This window comes from Mytilus californianus, unplaced genomic scaffold, assembly GCF_021869535.1.
Source record: "Mytilus californianus isolate M0D057914Y unplaced genomic scaffold, xbMytCali1.0.p SCAF_4, whole genome shotgun sequence".
NCBI classification, from domain to species: domain Eukaryota; kingdom Metazoa; phylum Mollusca; class Bivalvia; order Mytilida; family Mytilidae; genus Mytilus; species Mytilus californianus.
In genome coordinates, this window is record NW_026262690.1 from 113,084,739 (window position 1) to 113,110,459 (window position 25,721).

A 25,721-nucleotide genomic window follows, 5' to 3' on the forward strand; every position below is an offset into this window, starting at 1 on the left:
TGTTTTATTTCTTAAGGGCCTTATTTTTCATTTTATTAAAGAGGGTGGTGAAGGGTTATTTTCGTGCAACGTGTTTTGCCATTTTTATTTCACGTGCAGCCTTGAAAAAGGTTCGTTATTCACCGTGTTTCGTGAAATCGGTAAAAAGATCAACGTGCAAGAAATTTCTAAATGTTCGTTCATCGTGAAATGACAATTTTATTTCGCGTTCTTTCGTGTAGATACCCCCCCCCTCCCCCCTTTACGCCCCTCATTAAACTAAGATATGTGTGGGAAAAAATTCTGCTTGTTCTTTAATCTGTATTTTCAGCATAAGGTTTGTCTGTTTTATACCTTTATTTAAAGCAAGATATGATATGACCTTCAGTTTCCTCATTTTACCTCATATCACGAATAATAAGTCTGCACAAAACTTACCGCGGACTGTATCATTCTTTCAATTTATCGATTAAATAACGAAAATTGGAAGGAATATACAAAAGAATATTGTTTGCTTACTTTCAGGGACAATTTCAAAAATTGACTACCATATTTACGAACATGTCGTTTTTTTCATACATATTTATTCACATTATCAAGATTTAACATAAAGGAAAGGAGGTGTCTTATGATTGCCAATGAGACAACAAACAACATTGAGGACGTTGCTATAAGCAACTAAATGTCATCGTATGACATTTAGTAACAAACAAAACCTATATCATATCTTAAGGCTCGATGATAGCAAAATGTGAAACAAGGACCGAAGATACCAAAGGTAGAATCAAAACTCAGTCAAAAGGAGACTGACAAAATCATAGTAACAACAAAAAAAACACTACGAAAAGACAAACAACAGTCTACAAAACGTTTAAACTTTTATATAGAATGAGTAACATAAACCCCACCGAAAACCGGGTGATATCGGGTGTTCCTTTAGGTAAGTATATTCTGCTCCACATGTGGCATATGTCGTGTTGCTTATCGTAAGGACCAGTTCGATGTTAAGTCTCATTTGGTTATGTGACAATGGAGAGGAGACGGGAGAATGGCTACTTCAACTGAAACATATCCGTGGTCATCTGTGACACAGAGATTCCATTACGGTCAACAAATGTATGACGGCGACTTCAACTTTACGACTTAGAATCCTTAGTTCAATAGATTCATTGTTAGCAGTGACCCTCTATCAAGAAAATCATGAAAGGAAACGCAAGATCTAATATGTGGTATCAACAAGGAGATATTTGAGATATTTAACAAATTACAATCACTGCTTGGATTTTTCTACATGGAAATGGTAAACTGCTAATTGAAAGCCAAAATCATCTCTTTTGTCGTAAAGTTTTGTTCGCAACCGACCCCCATTGTTAATTTCTAAATGTGGGTCAAAATATAAGGCAGACTTAAAGGGACATTAGTTAAGAAATTGACAAAAATTAGAATATGATTTTTTTTGTTTCAAACAGCAATAAAAACGGAATTATACTTTAATATTTCGCTAGTCAGTTTTGTTCAATTTTGTAAAAAAAATTTAAAAAAAACATCGAGGATGATTATTGGATTGCAAGTCAATAATTCAACACATTTGAATCCGTATTCATGATAACTTCAATTTGACTTTTAACTGGGGATGAGTTACGCATTGGCTAATATTGAAATAAGAAGATGTGGTATGATTACCAATGAGACAACTCTCCACCAAAGACCAAAATGACATAAACGCTTCCATCTATATACCAAGAGTGCACACGCTGAAATGTCTCGCCAGTTTTACTGACCATTGATTTTATGTTGAAAGTCTTAAAGATAAAGGTTTATCTACAAGTATCATATAAACTTAACATTTTTAAAGATCCATGACCATGATGTCAAGGTCAGATAAAAACTGTCAAACAGACAAGTATACCTTACAATCATTCCATACACCATATATAATTGACCCATTGCTTATGGAAATTGTAAAACAGACCAAAACACAAAAACTTAACGTTAACAAATGAACCATGAAAATGAGGTCAAGGTCAGATGATACTGGCAAGACAGACATTTACACCTTACAATCATCCCATACACCAAATATAGTTGACCCATTGCTTATGGTAATTGTAAAACAGACAAAAACACTAAAACTTAACGTTAACCAATGAACCATGAAAATGAGGTCAACGTCAGATTATACTGGCAAGACAGACATGTACACCTTACAATCATTTCATACACCAAATATAGTTGACCTATTGCTATGAGTATATGAAAAACAGACCAAAACACAAAAAATTAACATTGACCAATGAACTATGAAAATGGGGTCAAGGTCAGATGACACCGGCTAGACAGACATGTACACATAACAATCATTCCATGAACTAAATATAGTTGACCAATTGCTTATAGTACTTGAAAAACAGACCAAAACACAAAAACTTAACATCGACCAATGAACCATGATAATGGGGTCAAGGTCAGATGACTACGGCTAGACAGACATGTATACCTTACAATCATTCCATACACAATTATAGTTGACCTATTGCTTATAGTACCCGAAAAACAGACCAAAACACAAAAAAGTAACAATGACCAATGAACCATGGAAATGAGGTCAAGGTCAGATGAAACCTGCCAGTCAGACATGTACCCCTTACAATCATTCCATACACGACATATAGTTGACATACTGCATGTAGTATCTGAGAAACGGACCTAATCACGTAACTTTAACCTTGATCACTGATCCATGAATTGGTCGAGGTCAGGTGAAGGACATGTAGACGTTGCAAGTAACCCATATACCAAATATATTTATCCTATGACTCATAATAAGTGAGAAATTCATATGACAAAGAAACTTTAATTTTTTTTCAAGCAGTCGCTGAACCATGAAATTGAGGTCAAGGACAATGGGCATATGATAGACGGAAACTTCGAAACATAAGGTGTCTGCATACAAGGTATGAAACATCCAGGTGTTCTACCTGCTGAAATATAAAGCTTTATACAAATAGTTTACGCCGCCGGATAGTAATATCTATGTCTCGCATACTGCGACTTTCGTTGCAGGCGAGACAAAAATAAGGAGATGTGGTATGATTGCCAATGAGACAACTATCCACCAAAGTTCAAATAAAGTGGTAAGCAATTATAGGCAACCGTATGGCCTTCAACAATGAGAAAACCCCATACCGTATAGTCGGCTATAAAAGGCCTGGACATGAAAAATATGAAACAATTCAATTGAGAAAACTAACGGCCTAATTTATAACCAAACAATTTACGAAAAACAAATATGACAGACGTAAACCAACGACAACCACTGAATTACAGGCTCCTGACTTGGGTCAGGCACATAAAGAATGTGGCGGGGTTAAACATGTTTGTGAGCGCTCAACCCTCCCCTAACCTGGGACAGTGACGTAACAACACAATATAAGAACAAACTATATAAAATCAGTTGAAAAAGGCTTAACTCATCAGATCGATACAAAGAAAAACATCAAACTAAAACACAGAGTGGACGTGGCAGGGTATATATCCATCCCTCATCCATAACAACAAAAAAGTACAGATCTGAAAGTATTCGCAGTTCACCGTACAGCCTTCAAACAAGCATGTTTGCATGTTTAGTTATTAAAAAGAAAAGATCCTGAACATTGAAAAGTGACACAAGGCAGCCACCAGGAAGATCCCTTTCGTTGGCTTTTCTGCCAGCCAAAAAAAACCATTTAAATACAGGTGAAACGATGTTTTTTTTTTCAATATATGACATGAAACCAAAAAGACCTAGAAAAATCGTCATCATACAATTGCACGTGCTTGCCTGTGTATTTATATTTATATTTATGTTTACATCAGGTCATCTGACCTTCGGAAATCTTCGATGATATTTACGATGGTTGATTAGATGGCGTCTATTCTATAATACACACAAAATTTTGGAACATATAAACGAGTATATGCATTGTTAGTTGTTAGAACTTTTTGCAATTTGGATAGACGTTTTAGTTTGTATTGATAAAATAAGGGAGATTAGAAGTTAAATCGGTGAACATGATTTTGACAGCTTATTCCTCTTTAATAGTGTCTGTGGTGTAAAGTTCGATAGGATAGTTGAGTCTAACAGGGTCGCTAAATTTTTGAGAGTTCTATCTACATAACGGAAATAATTCAAACGAGAAAACCAATGGCCTGCTCTTTGAAAAAACTATACACGAAAAACAAATATGGCGGACAGCAACAAAAGGCGTCCACTAATTTATAGACTTCTGACTTAACGCTATACTTCATAAGCAGCGGTGTGCATTTACAAAAAAACTGTTTTAACAGAGTCATGAGGAAGAACGACTGATATTTTACCAATTGTGACATTTTGGGTAAGTATGGATTCGCAAGGTAGGTAAGACATGCATAGCAAAAGACCATTACCCTGTCGACGCATCAGGTATCACTCCTTTTTGAGTCTTGAACATCGGTAAACTACTATGGCCTTAATTAATCCTATACTAGTACATGTATTCAACTCTTTTCTTAGTTGTATATACATAGAGCAATGAAAACTACGTCACTATTCCTCTGAACCGTAAGTGCCTCCTTAATGATTTACGTTAAGTATATATAACACAAGGCAGATATCTTTTGCAAAGTATGCATATGACTTACACTTCTAGTTGATATTTTACACGGTACATATTCACCAGCTATCAAATATGAAAGATCATACTCCGCTATTCGTTATGTTTATTGTTGTTGTTTTGACAATGCCAACGATAATTTTCGCAAAACCGTACAATAATTCAGTGAGTGATAGTGTTAAGATGCCCCTCGTTTCCAACGAATTAAAAGCTCCACTTGTTGTTGACCTGGACGCGTCTGCTTTAAATGCACAACTGAAGGATTACATTGATGATAATATTGTTTCTACTTTTACTGAAAAAATGGAAGACATCGTTAACAAAAAACTGCTCGAACTAAAAGACAGTATGCTTAACGAATATTCGTCAAAGCTGGCAAAATCAAATACCAGATATAACCACAATTTATCAGAGATGCATACAGATTACGAAAATAAATTTTCAGATCTATCAGAGAACCAAACTGAAAATGTTACCAAGTTCATGGAAAATGTTCAGGAATGGCAAAATACTATAATGCAATCAATGAATGAACAAAGTGAATATTTGCAGAAATCAAAGATTGTATACGAGAATCAGGTATCTGAAATACTGGGAAATTATAGAGATCAGACATCCCAAATATCTAAAGGTGCAATTACAAATTTTACTGATCTTAAAACGGATATGGAAGAGTGGAAAAATTATATGGTTGCTGATCTCATCAAATCAGTCACAAATAACTTAACACAATTTGAAACGAATATGATTGATGGTAAGTTTGTAAAGGCAAGTTGATTTATATGTATGTGAATCGAAAAATTATTTACTAAATTTATTGACATAACATCATGTAGGACATCGTTTAAGAAAAAATAAATTGCCAGTTGGTTCTATTTGAAATTTAATAAATGTATCTGTGTCAGTTTTGTACTGTAACAATTTTGTTTCATTAATTTTTTTTTTAATTTTGGGGGTTTTAGCGTTCTTGGTGAAGGTTCATTTAGAAAAGCTCTTTGGACGCATTAAAATTATAAAGGATTATTTCCTATTTTCTATCACTGGATCATTACTGATCACTGATTGCATGATTTAAATTAAAACATTCTTAATTTTGTCTGTTGCTAAATTAAGGAATTATTTAGAAAATGAGGTTCCAATTTCCTCAGGCAAATGTGACCTTGGATAAAATATAGGCGGATCCAGGGAGCCCTGGGGGGCCCGGGCTCCCCCCTTTTGTGGGAAAAATTTGGTTGATTATATAGGAAATCACTGAAGCATGACTGGAGCGGGCCCCCTTTATGTCTGTCAGCGTCCCCCCCCCCCCCCCTCCTTATAAAAAGTTCTGGATCCGCGACTGTAAAATAGGCCTTTTCTTTGGGATTCCGTATGGACGTATAGCTCATTCTGTATTCAAGTTTATACATTGATGCCTTTCAAATGATTCTGGTTTGAGTGTTCCTGGTGAGGGTATTGAATACAAGAAAGGCGAGTCGAACGTACCATATTGATAAAGAATTATTTTCAATTTCTGGCATTTAGGCGACATCGCTGTTAGGGGATTGATATGTCCCTTTAGTGCTTCCGTATTGCAATAATTTATAATTCTTAAATTATCCGTTGTCAATATAATGGAATTATATGCGACTGTCATACAAGTGAGAGGTTTAGCTAGCTATAAAACCAGGTTTAATCCATATTTTTCTACATAAGGAAATGCCTCTACCAAGTCAGGAATACGACAGTAGTTTTCCATTCGTTTGATGTGTTTGAGCTTTTTGATTTTGCCATTTTATAAAGGACCTTCCGTTTTGAATTTTCCTTGGAGTTTTGTTGGTATTTTTGTTATTTAACTTTTTTTTTTGATAAATAAGAAATAATTTAGAAACTTAGGTCAAACTCAGTTTAGCAAAGTGGCCCTAAACAGATTTGGGTATTTATTTTTAGGTCCCTTTTGTCATATAGCTTCTTTATTTATTGATGGCTACAAATTTTTAAGATTGATTGATTGTCTGTTTCTTAACATCAAGTGGATTTTGGGTTTGAGCGTTCCTGGTGAAGGTTTATCCAGAAAGGCGCTTCGGACAAACCATGTTTATATTTGTTATTTGCTTTCCTTGCAATATGTTGATACGCTGCTGGTGTACTGGCAGGCTCAGTAGTCAGTGTTTCGGTTTTTGTCTTGATTTGTATTTTAGTCGATTTATAATATTTGAACATCGGTAAACTGCTATTGTCTATATTAAATTAAAACATACTTTTCTTAAAATCTAATCTTATCAATACGGAATTAAGAAAAGAATGTTCCAACTGCCTTACACAAAAGAAACTTTAGACGAGTTGTTAGGTCCCCTTTGGTCATATAGCTGCTCAAGTATTCAAGAACTTGCACATCTTTTTTTTTTTTTTTTGGGGGGGGGGGGGGGGGGGGGGGCAGTAGCGTTCCTTGTGACTGTAAATCTTGAAATGCGCTTTGGACGCACCCAATTTATAAAGTGTTATTTTCAAACATTAGTTACAGAATATGAATAAGAAAAATTCAAGGAGATATATGATATAAGTTAATTTGACAGCATTACAATAGCGTTAAAATATGACATAAAACAAATATTGATGATGTTCCTAACTTTGGATAAGCTAATGAATAAGTCCGACTCTTTTTAGAATGTGGATTCGCAGGAGACGCTAAACCAGTCGACGCACCCGGTCTCGCTTTTGTTTATTTCATGCGATTCCCTCTGTTTTTTGTTTGTTACCTAATTTGTCTCTTCCTAATCGATTTACGAATTTTAAACATCGGTAAACTACTGTCGCCTTAATTCAAATATTATTGCATCTTTTTCATTTCTATTTACCAGTTATGAAATTTGAAGGTAGTAAGTTCCTCTGCTAGCTAGTATCTACAAACATACTCCCCTTTTGTGTGTGATTTTATGTTTTAATTGTAAAGATTGTACTGGCAACCTGTAAATAATTTGATAAACGGTTTCAAAAATGGTAAGCTTTTGAATTATAGCAGTTTGACATTACAAATAATGTATGAGATACGTTGAATTATGTCAAAAACTAATAAAACCAAACAGTACTAACTTATATTTCTTTTCGTTGGGACTTTGCCTGTGCTATATTTATACTATTTATAGGTTCAAAACTAGTTAAAGTAGTTGAATAACGGGTTCTTGTTATTTTGGATTTAAATATCTGGGTAAAATATGCACGTGAAATAAGTCGGTTTATAAGGTTGGGTTTCGTTAAACTAAATAAAGAAATTGTTGGGGTGTAAGTTCATCGAAGGTACTCACAATAACCACAACCGCCGTTAATTATTACATATTTATGTATGATTATAATATTTATTTTGATTTCAGTTCGTTTAAGTATATAGGACATTTTGTTGTATGAAAAATTTAAATATTGTTGTTATATTACATATTGGATTATCGTATCATATCAATTTACATTGTTTGCTAGAAAATAAAGTTACTGCGAACAACCAAATCTATACATAGATTTTTTTTATTGATACCAAAGCTTTTAGTGAAGGAATGATTTAAATTCGGACGAGCATAGCTAGGGAGAATTTTACTAATTCTATACATGGAAAGAATTTTTTTTTTTTGAATTTGTCGTTATATAACAACCCTTTTCTTGTTGACTTGTTACTTTATTTCTTTGCAGCTGACTTCATACAGGAGCTTCTTCGGAAAAATAATAGAACCTAGCAATATCCTTTAACTTCACGTTCCGTTATTTAGATTGTGCACTCTCACTAAATAATGCAAAATGTTGAACGCATCTATCCTATCGAACTGAAATGAGGGATACAATAGATACACTTAAGTCTGTCTAATATCTCGACTTGCATCTATAAATTGACAATGAGGATCGGTTGAGGTCAAAACTTTACAACAAAAGAGATGATTTCAGTTTCTCGATTGTGAACATTCCATGTCTATTTAGCAACATTCAAGCAGCGCTTGCATTTAGAGAATATATCTTCAAGTTAATACATTATTCCAGTGCTTCCAGTGCTTCCATTGCCTGTCATGATTTCTTTGATAAAGGGTTGTTCCGTACAAGGGAACTTTTAAACCAAGATTTCCAAGCGGTAAAGTTGAAATCATACCTTCGAAAATTTTACGGACGCCATCATGAGTTTGTTGACCGTTATCGAATATCTGTTTCACAGATGACGACAGAATTTGTTCCAAATGCCGTAACCACAATCCCTTCTTTTTTCCTCAAATGTGACCTACCGAAATAAACTTATCACCGGGTGTGTACTTATATAAGCAACACGACGGGTGACACCGGATCTGCTTATCCTTCCGGAACACCTGAGATCACCCCCAGGTTATTGGTGAGGTTCGTGCTGTTCAGTCTTTAGTTTTCCATGTTGTGTTTTGTATACTGTAGTTTGTCTTTTGATCATTTATCTTTTTTTCCCATGGCACTGTTTGTTTTCGACTCAAAAGTTTGAATATCCCTTTGATGATTTCGCCTCTCTTTTTCAATTTTTTATATAAGTTAAGCAAATACCATTAATATACCATTAAGTTTCTCTACATGTTTACATGTGTTTAAGTTATACCTTATGCCGTCAACCTTTCAAAGTGCTTTTAATTAATAAGTATACAATTTCCAAGAGTGCAGTTAATCTTGGAGCTCAGTATTTTTGATAAAACACTTTTTACCATTATTTATTCCTTTCGATTGTATCAATATACTAAAGCTTATTTCATACAAAATATACTTTACCCGTAGTTTTACGACCATCTCCAACTTTCATCATATTGCAACACTATTGTAATACAGTATGTTGAAGACTTACTTCCCGACATTTATTATATACAATCAGTTAAAATTCAAATAATCACAAATTGAAATAAATAGAAAATATTTTACAACAATTTGTAGATAAAGCTTATTATAAAAGTATTACAAATAATTGAAGAACTAAAATGTTTTTATTTAAAGCTTTTGAAGGGCAAAAACCTATAAAAAGCGTTTTCACAATATTAATATGAATTACACTTAAGAAAATGTTAACCGTTTAAAAAAAATATAAACATTTCCAAACTTGCGACGAATGTTTTTCCTCAAGCTAACATAACTAAATGTGTGTCAGGAAAAAAATTAAATCAGCCGTATGGATATTTTGAAGCTTTGATTGCAAAAATAAGCTTCTTTTAAACCGAGTTTTACCGTGCGTATTGCTGTGTGTTCATTCCACATTGGCAAGAGGTATAGGGGAGGGTTGAGATCTCATAAAACATGTTTAACCCCGCCGCATGTTTGCGCCTGTCCAAAATCAGGAACCTGTTAGTCTTGTGTGTTTTTTTAATTTGGTTCATTTATATCATTCGGAGTTAAGGGGAGCGTCCATTTTGCTGAACTAGAATACATTATTGTTTAGGGGCCAGCTTAAGCCCACCTCCGGATGCGGTATTTTCTCGTTGCGTTGAAGACCCATTGGTGGCCTTTGGCTGTTTCTGCTCTTTTGTCCTGTTGTTGTCTCTTTCACATATTCCTCGTTTCCATTCTCAATGCTATTCCATATAAAAATACATTTCAACCTGATACAGGAAGTCGGTTCCATAGTATACAAACATTTCAAGTATTGCTATTTCGAAATCTTTGTTTTTCTAGTAAGTGCGGTCATGGCTGCAGCAAGTATAGCTTCCAAAGCATGCAGAAATATAACTCAGGATAAGATTCTTGTTTCTTTTCAAAAGAGATGTAGTATTATTATATATATGATAGATCTAAACATAGTGATAGGTGTTATATGTGATAATCAGACTTACCCTTGATGACACTACTGAGTTTATTCATTTGATTTTAGGTATGGACATAATAAAAGATAAACTCGAAAGAATTCAACATGTTCAAGATCTTCTACCAGGTATATATAAAATGGCTTAAAAATATACTAAAAATACTCATTGGTAAATATTGAAATATTATACAAATACTATAGATACAGCTGCCTTTGACAAAATTGACTTTTTCAATATCCATTCAATGTCTAATATTAGTTAGAAAGCTCTCTATGTAGATTATATATTTGTGTTTAACAGTCTATGATTGAACGAGAAGAAAGATAAATGTTAAAAATTGCAAATACCGAAGATGATTTGGTGCAAAGAACGTCAATTTAAAAAACAAATTCTCCCAAGTTTAGTAATTGAATTTTAGTCTTTAACGGTCATTTTGATATTAACATCATCTGAAAAGTCTGAACAATAAATTATTTAGTCATGTTCAGACTTTCAATCAATTTTCAGACTTACCCACTGCGGTAAATGCAGTACTGTTCAGACAATTCGCTTGCAGTCAATTCAGTTCTACAAATTTACTGAAAGAGTGAGAAGGACTTAATGATTTATTGTTCAGTCTTTCAAGAGCTATTCAGATCAATATGACCGTTTCAGATAAAAAAAGGTTTACTATTGATGAGGGTCAGCAAACACAATCTTGGAAATCCGCACTCAAGACGTTGAAGAGCAATAAATCCAAAAGTACAAAAATGACGACTCTCTGATTGAAAGATACCTGTATATTTAGGATTTTATTTTGAAGTAATATCATTCAAGAAATGCAAGTACAAGCTAATTTGCTTAATGGGATTCATTTACCATTTAGTAAATGTTATCAAATGTTTGTTTCGTGCAACACTGATGAGTTTTGTGTAGAAAAATACTAGCATCTTTCAATATATTTTTTACCACTCATAAGGAAGGTAAATCAGAAAAGCGCTTCTAACATATCAATTTATTTTCATTTCCTTACTTTCTATTTATCAGTTGATAAACATCTATGTATGTCCATTTGTATTTTATGAAGAAGTCCGTGAGTGCTCAGATTTAAATTCAAAGTTTGCTGATGTTTACAATATCTCACTCGATGATTCACATACGTTAGAAGTAAGATGTGAGACAGGAGGCTGGACGGTACGTATTTGTAGTTTGCTATGAACATGTTGTTTATGAATAAACCATTTGAACTGAAAAAAGTAAATAGAAACAGCCACGCAATGTATGACAATTAAAAAGAAGATATTGAACTCCATTCAAAAATGTTACGGATCTATGTACAGCAATCCATCTTAAAAGATCAAAATCTACCCCTAATTAATATCGCTTTTGAGTGTGAATAGCTATATACAAAATGCGTCGTAAAAGAATAGAGTATTAACTATTGACTTTTTAACTAAATTATTACTCAAACATAACTTCTATAAACTAAACCATTCAGAATTATAGGTCTATTGTATGTTTCTGGTGGATAGTTGTCTCATTGACAATCATATCTCTCCTTATTCTTATAAAGCTGATTTTCTTAATGAATCTTACCTTTCAATAATATCCCCCCTATTCTAACAAACATGTTATTTAAACTGACATCATCAGTAAGGTTATTTATTGTATTGACAACATATTTGTTATATTTGGTGGACAAGTTTTGAAACAGACTGTTCCGCTCCTTTCCCAAACTTGGTCATTTCGTCATATCAGACCTAAATCATACAGTAGTGTCTCAAGAAGAATGAAAAACAACCATTATATGTCATCTTCACGTACTGCTTTAAAGATGATGTCCTCTCATTGAGACTTTGTCTACGTTTACCAAATTGGATTTGAAATGCAAGATAATAAAGATACTAAAGGTCTGCTTCATATCTTTACTGATATCGAAAAATAACAATAAATTGGAATTTATGTCAAAAGAGATGTTTCAGTTTTTCAATCGTAATTCTATTTTTATGTTTCAGTATTTCAGTTGGCATTTGAATATGGAGAATATAATTATATCTCCCAGTTGGTGCTATATACTGTGCGTTTGTTTCATAAAAACGTTTTATTGAAAGGGGTTTTCTGGTAATATGGAGATTTTTGTAACTAAGGTTTCTTAAAGTTAAATACAAAGTCATCAATACTAACGTTTAACAGATGCCGTCAAGATTGATTTACATTTATGGAATATTTGTGTCACTGGTTATGTTATCATGGATATGCTCACCTAGTCTTAGCCATTAGTCATTTCTAATTTCTCCTTCACGTCTTGCGTACCAAATTATAAGGCTGTTATCTTTCATGAGTTTTTCAGCGTTAAGGGGTGACGATCACTACAAATCTAGTTGACTAGTAACTATAGTTTCTGAGTTCCTTCTAATTGTTTTTGTGAAGTTTTGGTTTCTTAAACTCAGCTTTTGGTTTTGTTAACTTCTGGTTGTATTTTTGGTGACTAAAAAAACATATGATATGATTTTCTTGTACTCAACAACATAGATTTTCTTGATACTTTTTACCTTTTATTACTCCTATCAAGGAAAACTATATTAGTGACTGTAGTTATTTTATGATTGATGATATTAATTTAAAGGTCATTCAAAAGCGTTTCAATGGAGTAACAGAATTCTACAGAAACTGGCAAGACTACGAAAATGGATTTGGTGACCTAAATGAGGAATTTTGGTTAGGTAAAGTCGTTTATATATTTCCATCAACTGAAGGTGAAAAATGTAATGATAAATATACCGAACTCCAAAGTAAATTCGAAATGGGGAGAATCCATTAAAACTGACAAAACTTAACGCCCAACTAAATTAGCCAACATTCATATAAAGGCAACAGTAGTATACCGCTGTTCAATAGTCATACTTCGATGAAGCAAAAACAAATCCGGGTAACAAACTAAAACCGAGGGAAACACATCAACTATAAGAGGAAAACAACGGAACAACAGAAACACTGACTTGCTACATGTATCTTTCGAATAAAATAGTAGTTAAACCTGGTTTGATAGCTACCAAAACCTCTTGTGTGACAGCTGTTTATAGTTCCGTTGTATTGACACAATTAGGTGAGCAACCCAAACAGAGGTTAAAGTGACAATGATTGGGATTCAGAAATCAAATTTATGTAAACAAACTTTATAAATAAACAACACTACTAAAGTAAACAATCCAAAAAAAAAAACAATTAAATTTAACAAAGAGGGTATGCAAAATGAAAATAACTTCATGAAAACTAAATCGGTCCAGTTATCCCCTCTGGATCAAGATTAAATCAATAAATAGTCAGTCTATTGATTAAGGTTCAAAACAAAACGCGTTGATAATCTCCTTCTTAAATCAGTATCAATCCGTTTCACAAGTGATTTTATTTGTTGCAACCTTTGACAGCAGTCATTGTATTGATAAATTTTTCAATTAATCTAATCGCAAAATTTCAGGAAATAAGTATATCGCCTTGCTGACATCACGAGGAAAGTATGAACTGAGGATTGATCTGGAGGACTGGAATGGTGAAAAAAAATATGCTCTCTATAAAAGTTTTAAAGTTGGTGATCAATCCACTAAATACAAACTGACTATTAGTGGGTATTCTGGAAATGCAGGTAATTAATATATCATTTATCTAGAAAGCATTGTTAATACATGTACTTACCGTTTCAGAACAGCTAGTAGAAAACACATGAATAATTCGATGTTCACTCAATTCTAACAGTGACGTGTGTATAAATACTACAAAGCATTTGGAGAAAATTAGCTAACCAAGGTTTAGGCAATATATATAAATATATATTGATATTATATGATGTTATTTGCGTATGTTGAGCATATTGTTTATAGGAATATTTCAGGAAAACACTTTTATGGTTTCAACACGTGATTACAATTTACTTGGACACCTTTATATGCAATGCAAAACCAACATCATCGGTCCAAGTCTTGACTGTTAACATTTGTAACTAAACGGAAATCTGACATGAGAAATACATCAACGGATAATTCCAGAGTGTTATATTTTTTTAACGCAATGACCCAGTATTCATCAGCATAGTCTTAAATGACATTTAGTCGCAATGTATTATGTTGTAGCATTTGTGTTTTGTTGTATATATTCCGAGATTGATTCGACATCTGTTGGCCCTTTTAGAACTTACTGAGGCAGTGGGGCATCAGAATAAAAATAAGGAGATGTGGTATGATTGCCAATGAGACAACTATCCACTCAAGTTCAAATGAAGTGCATGTAAGCAATTATAAGCAACCGTACGGCCTTCAACAATGAGAAAAACCCATGCCGTATAGTCGGCTATAAAAGGCCCCGACATGAAAAATATGAAACAATTCAATTGAGAAAACTAACGGCTTAATTTATAACAAAACAACTAACAAAAACATTTATGACAGACATGAACCAACGACAACCATTGAACTACAGGCTCCTGAATTGGGACAGTCACATAAAGAATGTGCCGGGGTTAAACATGCTTGTGAGCGCTCAACACTCCCCCTAACCTGGGACAGTGGTGTAACAGCACAACATAAGAACAAACTATAAAAATCAGTTGAAAAGGGCTTAACTCATCAGATCGATACAAAGAAAAACATCAAACAGAAACACAGACAGGACGTGGCAGGGTATATACCTATCCATCATCCCTAAAATCAAAATAGGCACTAAGTACAGATCTGAGAGTACTCGCAGTTACTGACAGCTAGTTCAAAGCCAATAACAACAAATAAAAAAAATCATGAATTAAGACTACAATATCAATCAGTACACATCCAACAACCAATGGATTTAGTGTAAAGAAAAACATGACCTTGTGGAATGCCAAAATATAGGTATCGACAGATTGTAGTACCGTGAAGTACATATGTGTAATATTTAGTATAGTTTTAATTTACTGATAACAAAATCAATGTTTATACCAATAAAGACAATATTCAAAGATTCAATTACAGTGTTGAATTGGTAACCTTTTAGATTAAGTTATTTAAAGGACTGATAAGTTTACCCGGATCGTATCTAAATTTCCGGGCTCGGTTAACAACATCACCGTAAAATTTAGGATGTGCTATCCCGTTTGAAATAAGTTTTCTACAGGTACAGCCAAACTTACCAACCAAATCTTATGGAAGAATTTAGTAAAGCTTTTAAGTAATTTATGGTAACGAAATCCCTGACTTAATAATTTACTAGTTATACAAAGATTACGCTCATTGAAATCCAAAACGTCACTTCAGACTCGGGCATAGCGAACGAGTTGGGATATATAAACACCATAAGAAGGTGGCAAAGGAACATCACCGTCTAAAAAAGGAAAATTAACAACAGTGAAAGAAAAATCATCCCTTTTGTAGTAAATTTTAGTCTAGAGTTTCTGGTGTAATACTGAAATATCTAAATCTAGGAAAGGACAGTTATTGCTGTTAATATTAGATTTATTTAAAGTAAGTTCCTTTGGGTAAATTTTAGCAGTATATTTAGAGAATTCTTGATTATTTAACGAAAAGATATCATCAAGATAACGGAAAGCGTTGTTGAATTTATCAATTAAATGGAATTTAGACGGTTCTTTACTGAGTTTGGCCATAAACTGTGATTCATAACAATTTCGGAACAAGTCAGCTATTAAAGGGGCACAATTTGTGCCCATAGGAATACCTACAATCTGTCGATAAACTTTATTGCCGAAACGTAAATAAATGTTGTCAAGGAGAAAATTAAGGGCTTGAATCATCTCATCTTGCCCCCCCCCCCCCCCCCCCCAGACTTGGGGTGGCAAGTCATGTCCCGAAAACGTAATACATCCATTGTCATGTAAATACTTAAGTAAATCACGCACCATTCGATTCCATAAGTGATTTACTTCACGAATAAGTAACTTTTGTGTTAACCCTATCTAATAGAAACAAAGTGTAGATCTCTTCACCATACCCCCTCTATTTTTATCTTTGGCCTTTCACTTGTAGCAAGTTATCCCGTGACTGCGTTATATCATTTCGTGCGCATAGAACTTTGCGAGTTATTTTATGTATATGATCCCTTTGATCTGCGTATATAAACAAGATATGTATCTTATGCAAAAAAGTATAACAAAAATACAGAACTCCAAGGTTAATTCAAAAAGGGGGAAGTCCATAAAAACTGACAAAATCAAACGTTATCGACAAAAGAAACATGTTAAAAAACAATGTTATATTCCTGACTTGGTACCGGCATATTCCGAAAAAAAAACGGTGGGCAAACGGAGCGCGTGTCCACATATTTGCATAAATTAGCTCCCATGATAACAAATACTGTGAAGAAATAGCGAGAGATCGCAATATTTTTTTCAAAGTAAAAGAACGTCTCTGAAAATGGTAGGGTAATCAAATAAAGCTTTCTTTTGTGATACAGGGGGTTAGTTCATTACTAAAAGCTACATATTTGTGGAGTAAAATAAATAAGGAATCGAATGATGCATGATGTATCCCTCTCTCAATAAGTGTTAACCATTGTGGTAATTTCAATATATCTTAATCTTTTTGTTTAAAGGTGTGGAACTACATGTCCTAATGATTGGCTCTCCACCACGACTACTTACGATCGTGACAAAGATATTATCTGTACAACTCACAATAGAATTAAAACAAACTTAAATAGGGTAACACAACGGCACGTAGTTTGGAAATCATGGTTAAAATCTGCTTCTCAATGAAAGAAGCTAGCTAGGGTAACTACAGCTGTTTTGGATACTAACGCTCAAGAAAACTATAAAATCAGAAACAGACATTGTCTATTTATAACAGTTTTGTGTTTTATAAATGAAAATTACTTAAATTCTTTTTTTATTTCAGGTGATAGTATGACGTATCATACCAATGTGCCTTTCTCCACTTACGATCGTGATAACGATGCTAGATTTGAATTTAACTGTGCAGCTCACAATACAGTGAAAGGTGCATGGTGGTATAAAAGCTGTTGGAAGTCTAGTTTGAACGGAAAATATTCCAATAACTCATCTTCAGGAGGAATAAAGTACGAGGATATGAAAGGATCTGGCACACTCAAAAAGTCCTCTATGATGATCAAAAGAACTTAAAAATATTCATTAATTATAATCTATGTTTTTTTGGTTTCTTTCGCTAGGCTTACTACTGTTTTTAAAACTAATTACGCATAGGCGGATTTCTTTAGTAAAGAAATATTTATCTAGCATATCATTTTTTTCATTTTCCTGACCTTTTAGTTCAGACACTTTTAAACGACTTTGTAAAAAAGTGTGGGATGATTGCCGATGAGACAACTATATCCATTAAGGACGAAGGGATAAAGATGTAAATCATCACAAGTCACCGTACGACATTTAACAATGAATAAAACCAATGACGTATAGTGTTGTATGAAAGACACCAGAATAACCAAATATAAAACAATTCAAAAATAAATTAACGGCCCAAATTATACTACAACAAAAACGAAAACAGTTATAACAGATAGCAACCAACGACAACCACTGTATCATATGCTCCTGGCTATGAACGGGCATAACAAGAATGTGGATGGGTTAAACATGCTCAACCTTGCTCCTAACATTGAACGATGATGTAACAACACAGCATAAGTATAAACCATCCAAATCATTTGGAAAGGGTTCGAATTTGACTCGCAAGATCGGGACGAAGTAAAGAACAAATAATAAAAAGACAAAAGACAATAAAGTACTGATCTAAGCGTACTCGCATTAACTGAAAGCTGGTTCACAGCACAACGACAAAAACTAACCCATATAAATTTTTAAAAAAACATTGCCATTAGACAACCAAAAACGAGATTTCTGGTTTTCGACAGGCACATGAGTACCATCACGTGATTTGTATTCGCAGTAGGACTAACGGCTACAAACTGCATCATATAAAGCTACTTACGGAGTAATTCGACAACAGCAATGGTGCTTTAAGCTACAATGTACTTCTATTTTCTAAAAACTAATAGGTATATGAATCTTTGGTATAATGCTTTATCATCCAATACTAGTATATTAAATTCATATTTTCAGAAGTTGTTGGATGGGAGGCATGTAAGACTAGGTTGACAGTGGCGAATGTACATTCAAACTTGATAGGATTTATTCGATTCCTTTTACCTTTCATCTGTATAAGTCTCATTCCAATCAGGCAAGGGAAACTCAGGTTACCATCCGGAAACCATTTTCAAAAATGAATTTGAATTTTAGTGACAGTGACCATTAACTACACCAAAACAAAATAGCTTCTCCAACTTTTCTATGGCCTACATCTGTATAAGTTTCGTTCTAATCAAGCTTGAAAAACTTAAGTTGCAATCCGAAATCTTCGTTTTGGAAACGCAGACGGACGGACGGAAGGACTGACGGACGGACGGAATGACTAATGGACAAAGCGACGACTATATTTTCTCGAATTTGTCTTTCGGGAAGCATAATAATACAGCATGCAATGTCATCAGAGTAGTGACGCTTTTGGATTTTTACCTTTTCCTTACGTGATTTTGAGCTAAGTCATATTAAAATTCAGTGATTGATCGTTGGTGTTTAAAGCCACTTTCGGCACACTGCGCTACATCATGGCCACCATTTTTTTTTTTTTTTTGACAGAGGGAGCCATTGTAACCGATACCAGAAAAGAACTATTGACCTTTGTTAGTGACAATCATATTCGATTAAGATCGTAGTCGAACGCACCTTGTCACGAGCTTCGCAGGCTAGTAAACACTGACGATGAACTACTTTGACCACTCGGCCACCGAGTCATATTAAGAATCCAATAATCTACAGTCCACTGTGTGACATTATTATGACAATTTCTGAAAAATAATTTTTTGTTATATTCTTTGTCTATTTTGTTTTGAATTAGGCTCCATATGTCAATCCGATAGATTAGACTTGTGTTTTCCTACATGTTAAATGCTTAGCAACGACTATACGATAAACATAGATTTAGAGAACAATGTATTTGATTTTGAACAACAAACATGATAATTCTAAATATGGGATTATGAAGAACTTAGTTATTTCAAGTGCAATAATCAAAAGATATAACCAGAAAATATCAAGAAGGGGACAAAAATCTGCAAGATTAGAGATAAAAGAAAGTAGACAGACGTTTAAAATCGGTATTTTAGTTTTGATCAATTTAATGTGTCACAAATAACAAAAGACATACTTCCTTCAGAGCATCAAGTCTTTCTATACATAGTGACACCCATCCAATCAAACAAATATTATCGGTGTATTTAGGAATCACCATTTCCGATCGTCTGTCCGTCTGTCCTTCTGCTCAAGTGCCTTATAAGCACAGATTATCCTAAACGACTGGTCGAATATTAAGAAAACTCTACACAGATGTAGAAAATCACCTGCATGACCTGAGGATGTCATTGATTAAAGGTATCAATTTTCGGTTTAACATATAAATGGGAAGGTAATCTAATTTGAGTAGAAGGGGTATCCTTTTGTGAATTTTCTTACAGTTCTAGTTCCTCAACTAGAATTGACTTGACCTCGGTGTTTATTTATTGTATTTCCGTTTGGTGTTGCATGCAAAGCATGATGTAATTTGAAAATATCTACTTGTAATGGGAGAACCAATCATTGTGTCTCAATTGATTGCTGTTTGCGCTATAAAACATTTTTTTTACTATTCTATTGTTATGATACAAATAATGGTTTCTTATGATTAAGTAATCATTTTCCCACGGCATTATAAAATGTTGGTATTTCAAAGCAATTGAACAGATATCCTCTATGTTATAAGTGCTGTCAAGTACTACGAGACATTTGCACGAAATAGTACATGTTTCATTGAAGAGAAATACTTTATAAACACTTGCGAAATGTTTCTTGCTCGACATACTTATTTTGACAGCTTTATAAAATTACATTTTTCTTCTCTCTTCGTCATTTTTATGAATATTATAATCTAATATTTATGTTTTTTTTTACTGGGAAAGCTGTCAATCTAATATATTCCTTTTTATATATATAAATAACGTTAACTTATAGCTGTACAATGGAACCTAATGGATAGCAACCAGAGTATAAATCTCAATAACCGAAAATTGTACCATGGTTTTGTTGTATATGGTCTTCGAGAAGAAAATGAGAGATAGCAAAACCTGGCCGCGGCCGCCTGAATTTTTTGACATAGGAACAACAGAGTCAGTGCGGGGCCACTAAGCTAAACTACCCGCTTTGCACCAGCCGATATAAATGAATGCCTAGGGTGGGAATCGAACCCACGACGTACACCAACTCCATTGTGCTATATTTTTAAATGAACAAACATTCGCTCTCAGAACAAACAAACAAACAAATAAAGTTTAAAAAATATATAAATGTTTATATTTATATTTACAAGTCTAAATTGAAAACAACGTTCAAACCTATGATTTCGTTGGAAAAAAACCGCAATTTTTATACGTGTGCATGCAAAACAAATTTCTTGTTAGAGGGGTCTAAATACAGCACAAACAACATTTTCCAAAAGACCAAAACAGTGAAAAAAGTATATTTTAGCAAAACGCATTTGACTAGCAGGTCGAACAACAAATGTTCTTTAACCCTGCTGACTGCCATTGGCGATTGCCAAATAAACGGATCACAAGGTGTAATAAATGGATCTTAATCATTTTAATACCTAACAGAAAACAATAAACATGCGGCATATATATATATATATATATTTATGGGAAAATATAAGTTGATTTTCGAGTATTGAGATGTATACTTAGATTGTAATCCCATAGTTTCCACTGTACAGCTACATGTATAGGTTTAAATTTGCCGAGGCGGATTTTCTTTTCTTTTTTTTTTTGTGGGGGGAGGGGGGTGTCCCTTTTTAAGGAGCTTCATAAATGATGGTAAATGCATTGACTTTTCATAGTATTACTCCAAATTTTGGCTTGCTAGATTCCCCCTTTTCAAAATCCTGGATCCGCACCAGATTTGTTATACACTGCCGACATCTAGACTTTAACCAGGTTGTTTAAGTCATAACAATAATGTTGGACCGTTAAAATTAGATAGCGCCTGGTTATTCGAAATTGTCTATAGTCAACATGTGATTTTAATCGTGAAAATTTTGAAATCCCTTTTAATTAATGAACGACTTGGGCTTCTTGTACAAATTTTAAACGTGGAATGATTTATCCAAACTCTCAGAAAGATTCTTGTGAAATTAATTTCCTCAGAATTATAAATCGATATTACAAAATTTAAACATTTCAAACATTTTGATAAAATAAAAATAAAACTAACCCTTTTCAGTTCAACTTTTAATCTGCGATTCCAGAAATCTTTCAAAATATCAGAAATCTGTAGTCTCTTGCGTCCATATCCAGAACATCTAATTCCTTCAACATTTTTTCGTCGGTAACGTTATCCGTCACCAATGTAAATGTGCATCCATCGCTGTCGAAAAATCTTGTCTAACTGATATTTCCGCTGTTTTAGAAGCCCGTGCTTATTTTAGAAAATAGGCGGAGCTTTATGTGTAAGGTCCGAAAAGGGTAATTTAACTGATTCTAATCAAAATTATTTTAAAAGTAAACAGACAAAAATATATGAAATATACAATTTTAAACAGCAAAAGATGCGATAGGTTAAAACAGATATTCCATATTTTTTGGATAATTTTTCGTAAATTATACCATAGTTTTTTGTTGAAACCCCTCGTCAACCTCACTCTACTTCGTCTCGTGAGGTGATTGCTGGAGGTTTCAACAAAAGCTATGGTATAATTTACAAAACACTGAAAAACTATCCAAAAGATATTAAATGTCTATAACTTACCGACTTTTTACTTCTTAGTAAACATAATTTTTCGACAGGTTTCCTAATGTGTGCAATCGGAACTACTTGGCGATTCTCGCCACGCCTACAATAACATAATAATATTGTAGGCGTAGCGAGAATGGCCGAGTAGTTACGATTGCTAATGATAGTTACGATGGTAGGACATTCTGGTACTCAGTCAAGTAAGAGCAACTAATAAAAGTAAAATCAATCTTACTATCGGTGCAAATTAGGAAAAAATGATTGTTTTATGTTTTCGATACACAACAAAAATATCGGAAAACATTTAATTTTTTTCCAAAATTGTACCGATTGTAAGCTTGGTTTTACTTCTTTTGGTTGCTCTTTTTGACCGAGTACCAGAATGTCCTACCACACATTAGGTAACCTGTCGAATAATTATATACTAACTTCAGAGTCAAAAGTCGGTTATATGAAAAAGTCAATTGGGTTATCATGGTAAATAAGAGCTAGGCAACAGTAGTTACCCAATATCCAAGGCAGGGTAAGTGTAGCCCACAATGCGTGCATCATCCGCCATACAAATTCCACACTGGTACCTGGTCGTTATTTGACAATATTTGTATATTCCGAAGGCATACTGAATATTTTACAGAGGGAACATACCTATACAAATCCACACTCCGTCAAAATTTTTCACAATACGATATATGTAAAAACTGACAAATAAAAAGTAATTAAAAAATAGTTTGCAGTTAGGGGTGTTCATTATTTCATTGTGATTTGTGTGACTAACAGAATATGTGGTCTATACGTACATGTACACGAGACAGCAACTGAACAACACAAAACACCAAATCTCATCTAATCATAGATCGATCGGCATACGCATACATACAGGTGTTTATAAAATATGTTATTCTCTAATTTGACCCGGACTCTCTAAAACGGTGTCATTTCATTTAAGAGAAACTGTCAAAGTTCTGCAACTAATCAACAGCATATTTCCTAACGTAGTACTGCGATACTGCAAATATTTCTCATTTTGAACTTGAGAGATTGAAATATTTATTTCATCTTTGTTTCATAAATACAATATAGCCAACGCAGATATATATTTGAAACAAAAATCTTACTAAAACTGACAAGATGTTGGTATGGCAATGAAACAACTATCCACCAGACCCACAATGACGTGGGTGTTTGGAACTATAAATCGCTGGTATCCCCTAGCCTAGGACAGTGGTGTAACAGCACAATCCAAGAACAGCCTGTATACATCAGTTCACTATTCTAAATGATTAACACATGTTCCTATATAGATAAGAATTTCCCAAGACTGTTATCAGTTTGATCACAGGCTTTGGTCAGTCAGCATCGTTATCTTTAGATAGAACTTGCTATACATCTAATTGTGCTGCTGGACAAAGAAATTTCTGAGTTTAGTGCTGAAATGTATTTAGAACTCATTATGATGTTTAATAATGATATTCATTATGATGAAACAAATAGCTTTAAAGAGTAGGAAGATTTGAGGACTTTAAGTGCTGTCAAGTTAAAGAACCGTTTAGAAAAAAGTTTGTCCGTTTCCACTGTTAAAGTGGAAAAGATGTTAAATAAGGAGCTTGATTCAAGTGATCTAATAAGACTTTGCCATATTGGCATAGAATTGGCAAATGCCAAATCCAGTGAGAGTAGGAGGCAAGAAAAAAAAGAGAAAAACAGTGAGTGATGATAGCTCACCAAGTAAAAAGATATCAGGCGAACCTACAGTAAGTTAAAATTATGCAGTTATTGATGAAGTAATTTTATTTTCAAGCTCCATGGTTTGATGCATTACATGTTGCCATATGAAGTTACATTTTATATGTGAAAGTAGAGGTTGAGTTAATAGAGAGAAGTTAGCTCTGTTGAGTAAATAGAAGTGTTGAATACGGCTTAAATTTGGCTTCAGGGGTACTCCTGAGCAGCTGTGTCTGTGAATCTGTTGATTCGAAAATGCAGAATACCTTCGAAAAGTAAATGAGTTGTAATGCAGGTTTTTGATCAAATCCACAGTGGGCATGCTTATTAGAACGGGAACTGTGATAGTTTAGACCTCATTTCAATGAAATGGTCAAAATTTAAAAGAAAATTCTGGGAGCAGGCATACTTGTTTAGTATAGAGAATTAAAAAAAACGATGTGTGAAAGAAAACATAGAAAATCCACAGTGGGCATTTATAAGGAATAAGAACTGTGGTAGTTTAGATCTCATTTCGGTGAAATGGTCAAAAATTGTATATATTAAAGATTAATGTGCATTGATAGAAAATATAAAATAATATAGTAAAAGTTCAGGAGTTATTTTACGGAAATAACAGCTTTCATGAATTTCACATCGGTATGATATAGATAGAGGGATGTGTACATCAGAGAAATAGCCATTATGATAAATTATGATAAAGGAAAAGTATAAGATGTGACAAATGAAAATCATGTAACAATCTCATAAAAAATTGTATAACTAATAAAGCTGTTAGTTACTGAGAGGGTCTAAGTTAAGATTTTTAACGACAAATAGATGTTTGATTTTGTTTTAAATTTTATCTGGTAGTTAATTACAGCTAAGCTTCACACATAAAAGTCATCATAAAGAACACGTATTAGTCCTTTATAAAATGTGTACACATTTTCTTTCATGTTAATATTAGTTAAATAGTAAAAATTGTTTCCGATTTTACAGCCTACATGTGATAATTGTGCGTCAGGAGAGATGTCTTTAAGAGAAGAAGATTTAAATGACAGGATACTTGAATTAGACTCTTTACTTCAGAGTATAAAATATTCTAAACAGAAACTAGTATTACAAAAAAGTATTGTATCATTTTTAAGTGATTTAAATCCTCAAAAATCATTAAATGACGCCCTACCATCTGACATTAGGAAATTCTTGGTATACAAAGATAATAGTGGAAAAACACAAATTCATAAAATACAATGTAAAAATAGGGGCGTCAAAAGAAAATTTCAATGTGGATGTCCCCTCCGCCTTTCAGCTGGATCGGTTGACAGTTTGATTGGTCAACTTAGGGCAATTTTTCGTGATCACGGTCGTGGCACAGATTGGAATGACATGTTAGGATTAGGTAATCCGGCAGCATCTTCCATTTTAAAAAAGTACTTATCAGCTATAAAATTAGAACAATCAATGGCAGCCGCATCACCGAAACATGCAGTGCCACTTTTTTCAAATAAGTTAATACTTGTTTCGAGATATATATCATATAAGATGTCAAACAAAAAATTAGGAATATTTCAAAAGTATATACTAATTCGTGATAAGACCTTTTTTAACATACTGTCTTTTACCGGTGATAGAGCAGGAGATCTCGGTTCAGTGTTGACTGACCAAGTTCGTTGGTTACCTGGAGAAGAAGGTGTTATAATTTCCATGATGAAGGGTAAAACTATAGATATAAGTGACCCAAGGGTAGTTATCATTTATAATTCTGTTAATACAGAATTCTGTCCTGTGACTGTATTACGAGAGTATATAGACTTTTGCAAAGTGAGTAAA

The 25,721-nt window shown here is 33.6% G+C and overlaps 1 protein-coding gene across 3 annotated transcripts in view; it reads left to right on the plus strand.

The window, feature by feature from the left end:
• Nucleotides 1-17,585, plus strand: part of LOC127739172 (angiopoietin-related protein 7-like) — a 95,458-nt gene extending 77,873 nt beyond the window's left edge. The window contains exons 1-6 of one of the 3 annotated variants that reach the window (XM_052250769.1): nt 4,604-5,364; nt 10,435-10,494; nt 11,436-11,542; nt 12,975-13,071; nt 13,827-13,991; nt 17,227-17,585. In XM_052250769.1, the coding sequence (XP_052106729.1) occupies nt 4,686-5,364; nt 10,435-10,494; nt 11,436-11,542; nt 12,975-13,071; nt 13,827-13,991; nt 17,227-17,471 (1,353 nt within the window). In that variant the 5' untranslated portion in view covers nt 4,604-4,685 and the 3' untranslated portion in view covers nt 17,472-17,585. Of the gene's footprint in view, nt 1-4,603; nt 5,365-10,434; nt 10,495-11,435; nt 11,543-12,974; nt 13,072-13,826; nt 13,992-17,226 lie in introns of those variants that run through there. The other 2 variants (XM_052250771.1, XM_052250772.1) reach the window with 2 other exon arrangements.
• Nucleotides 17,586-25,721: the final 8,136 nt, after the last annotated feature.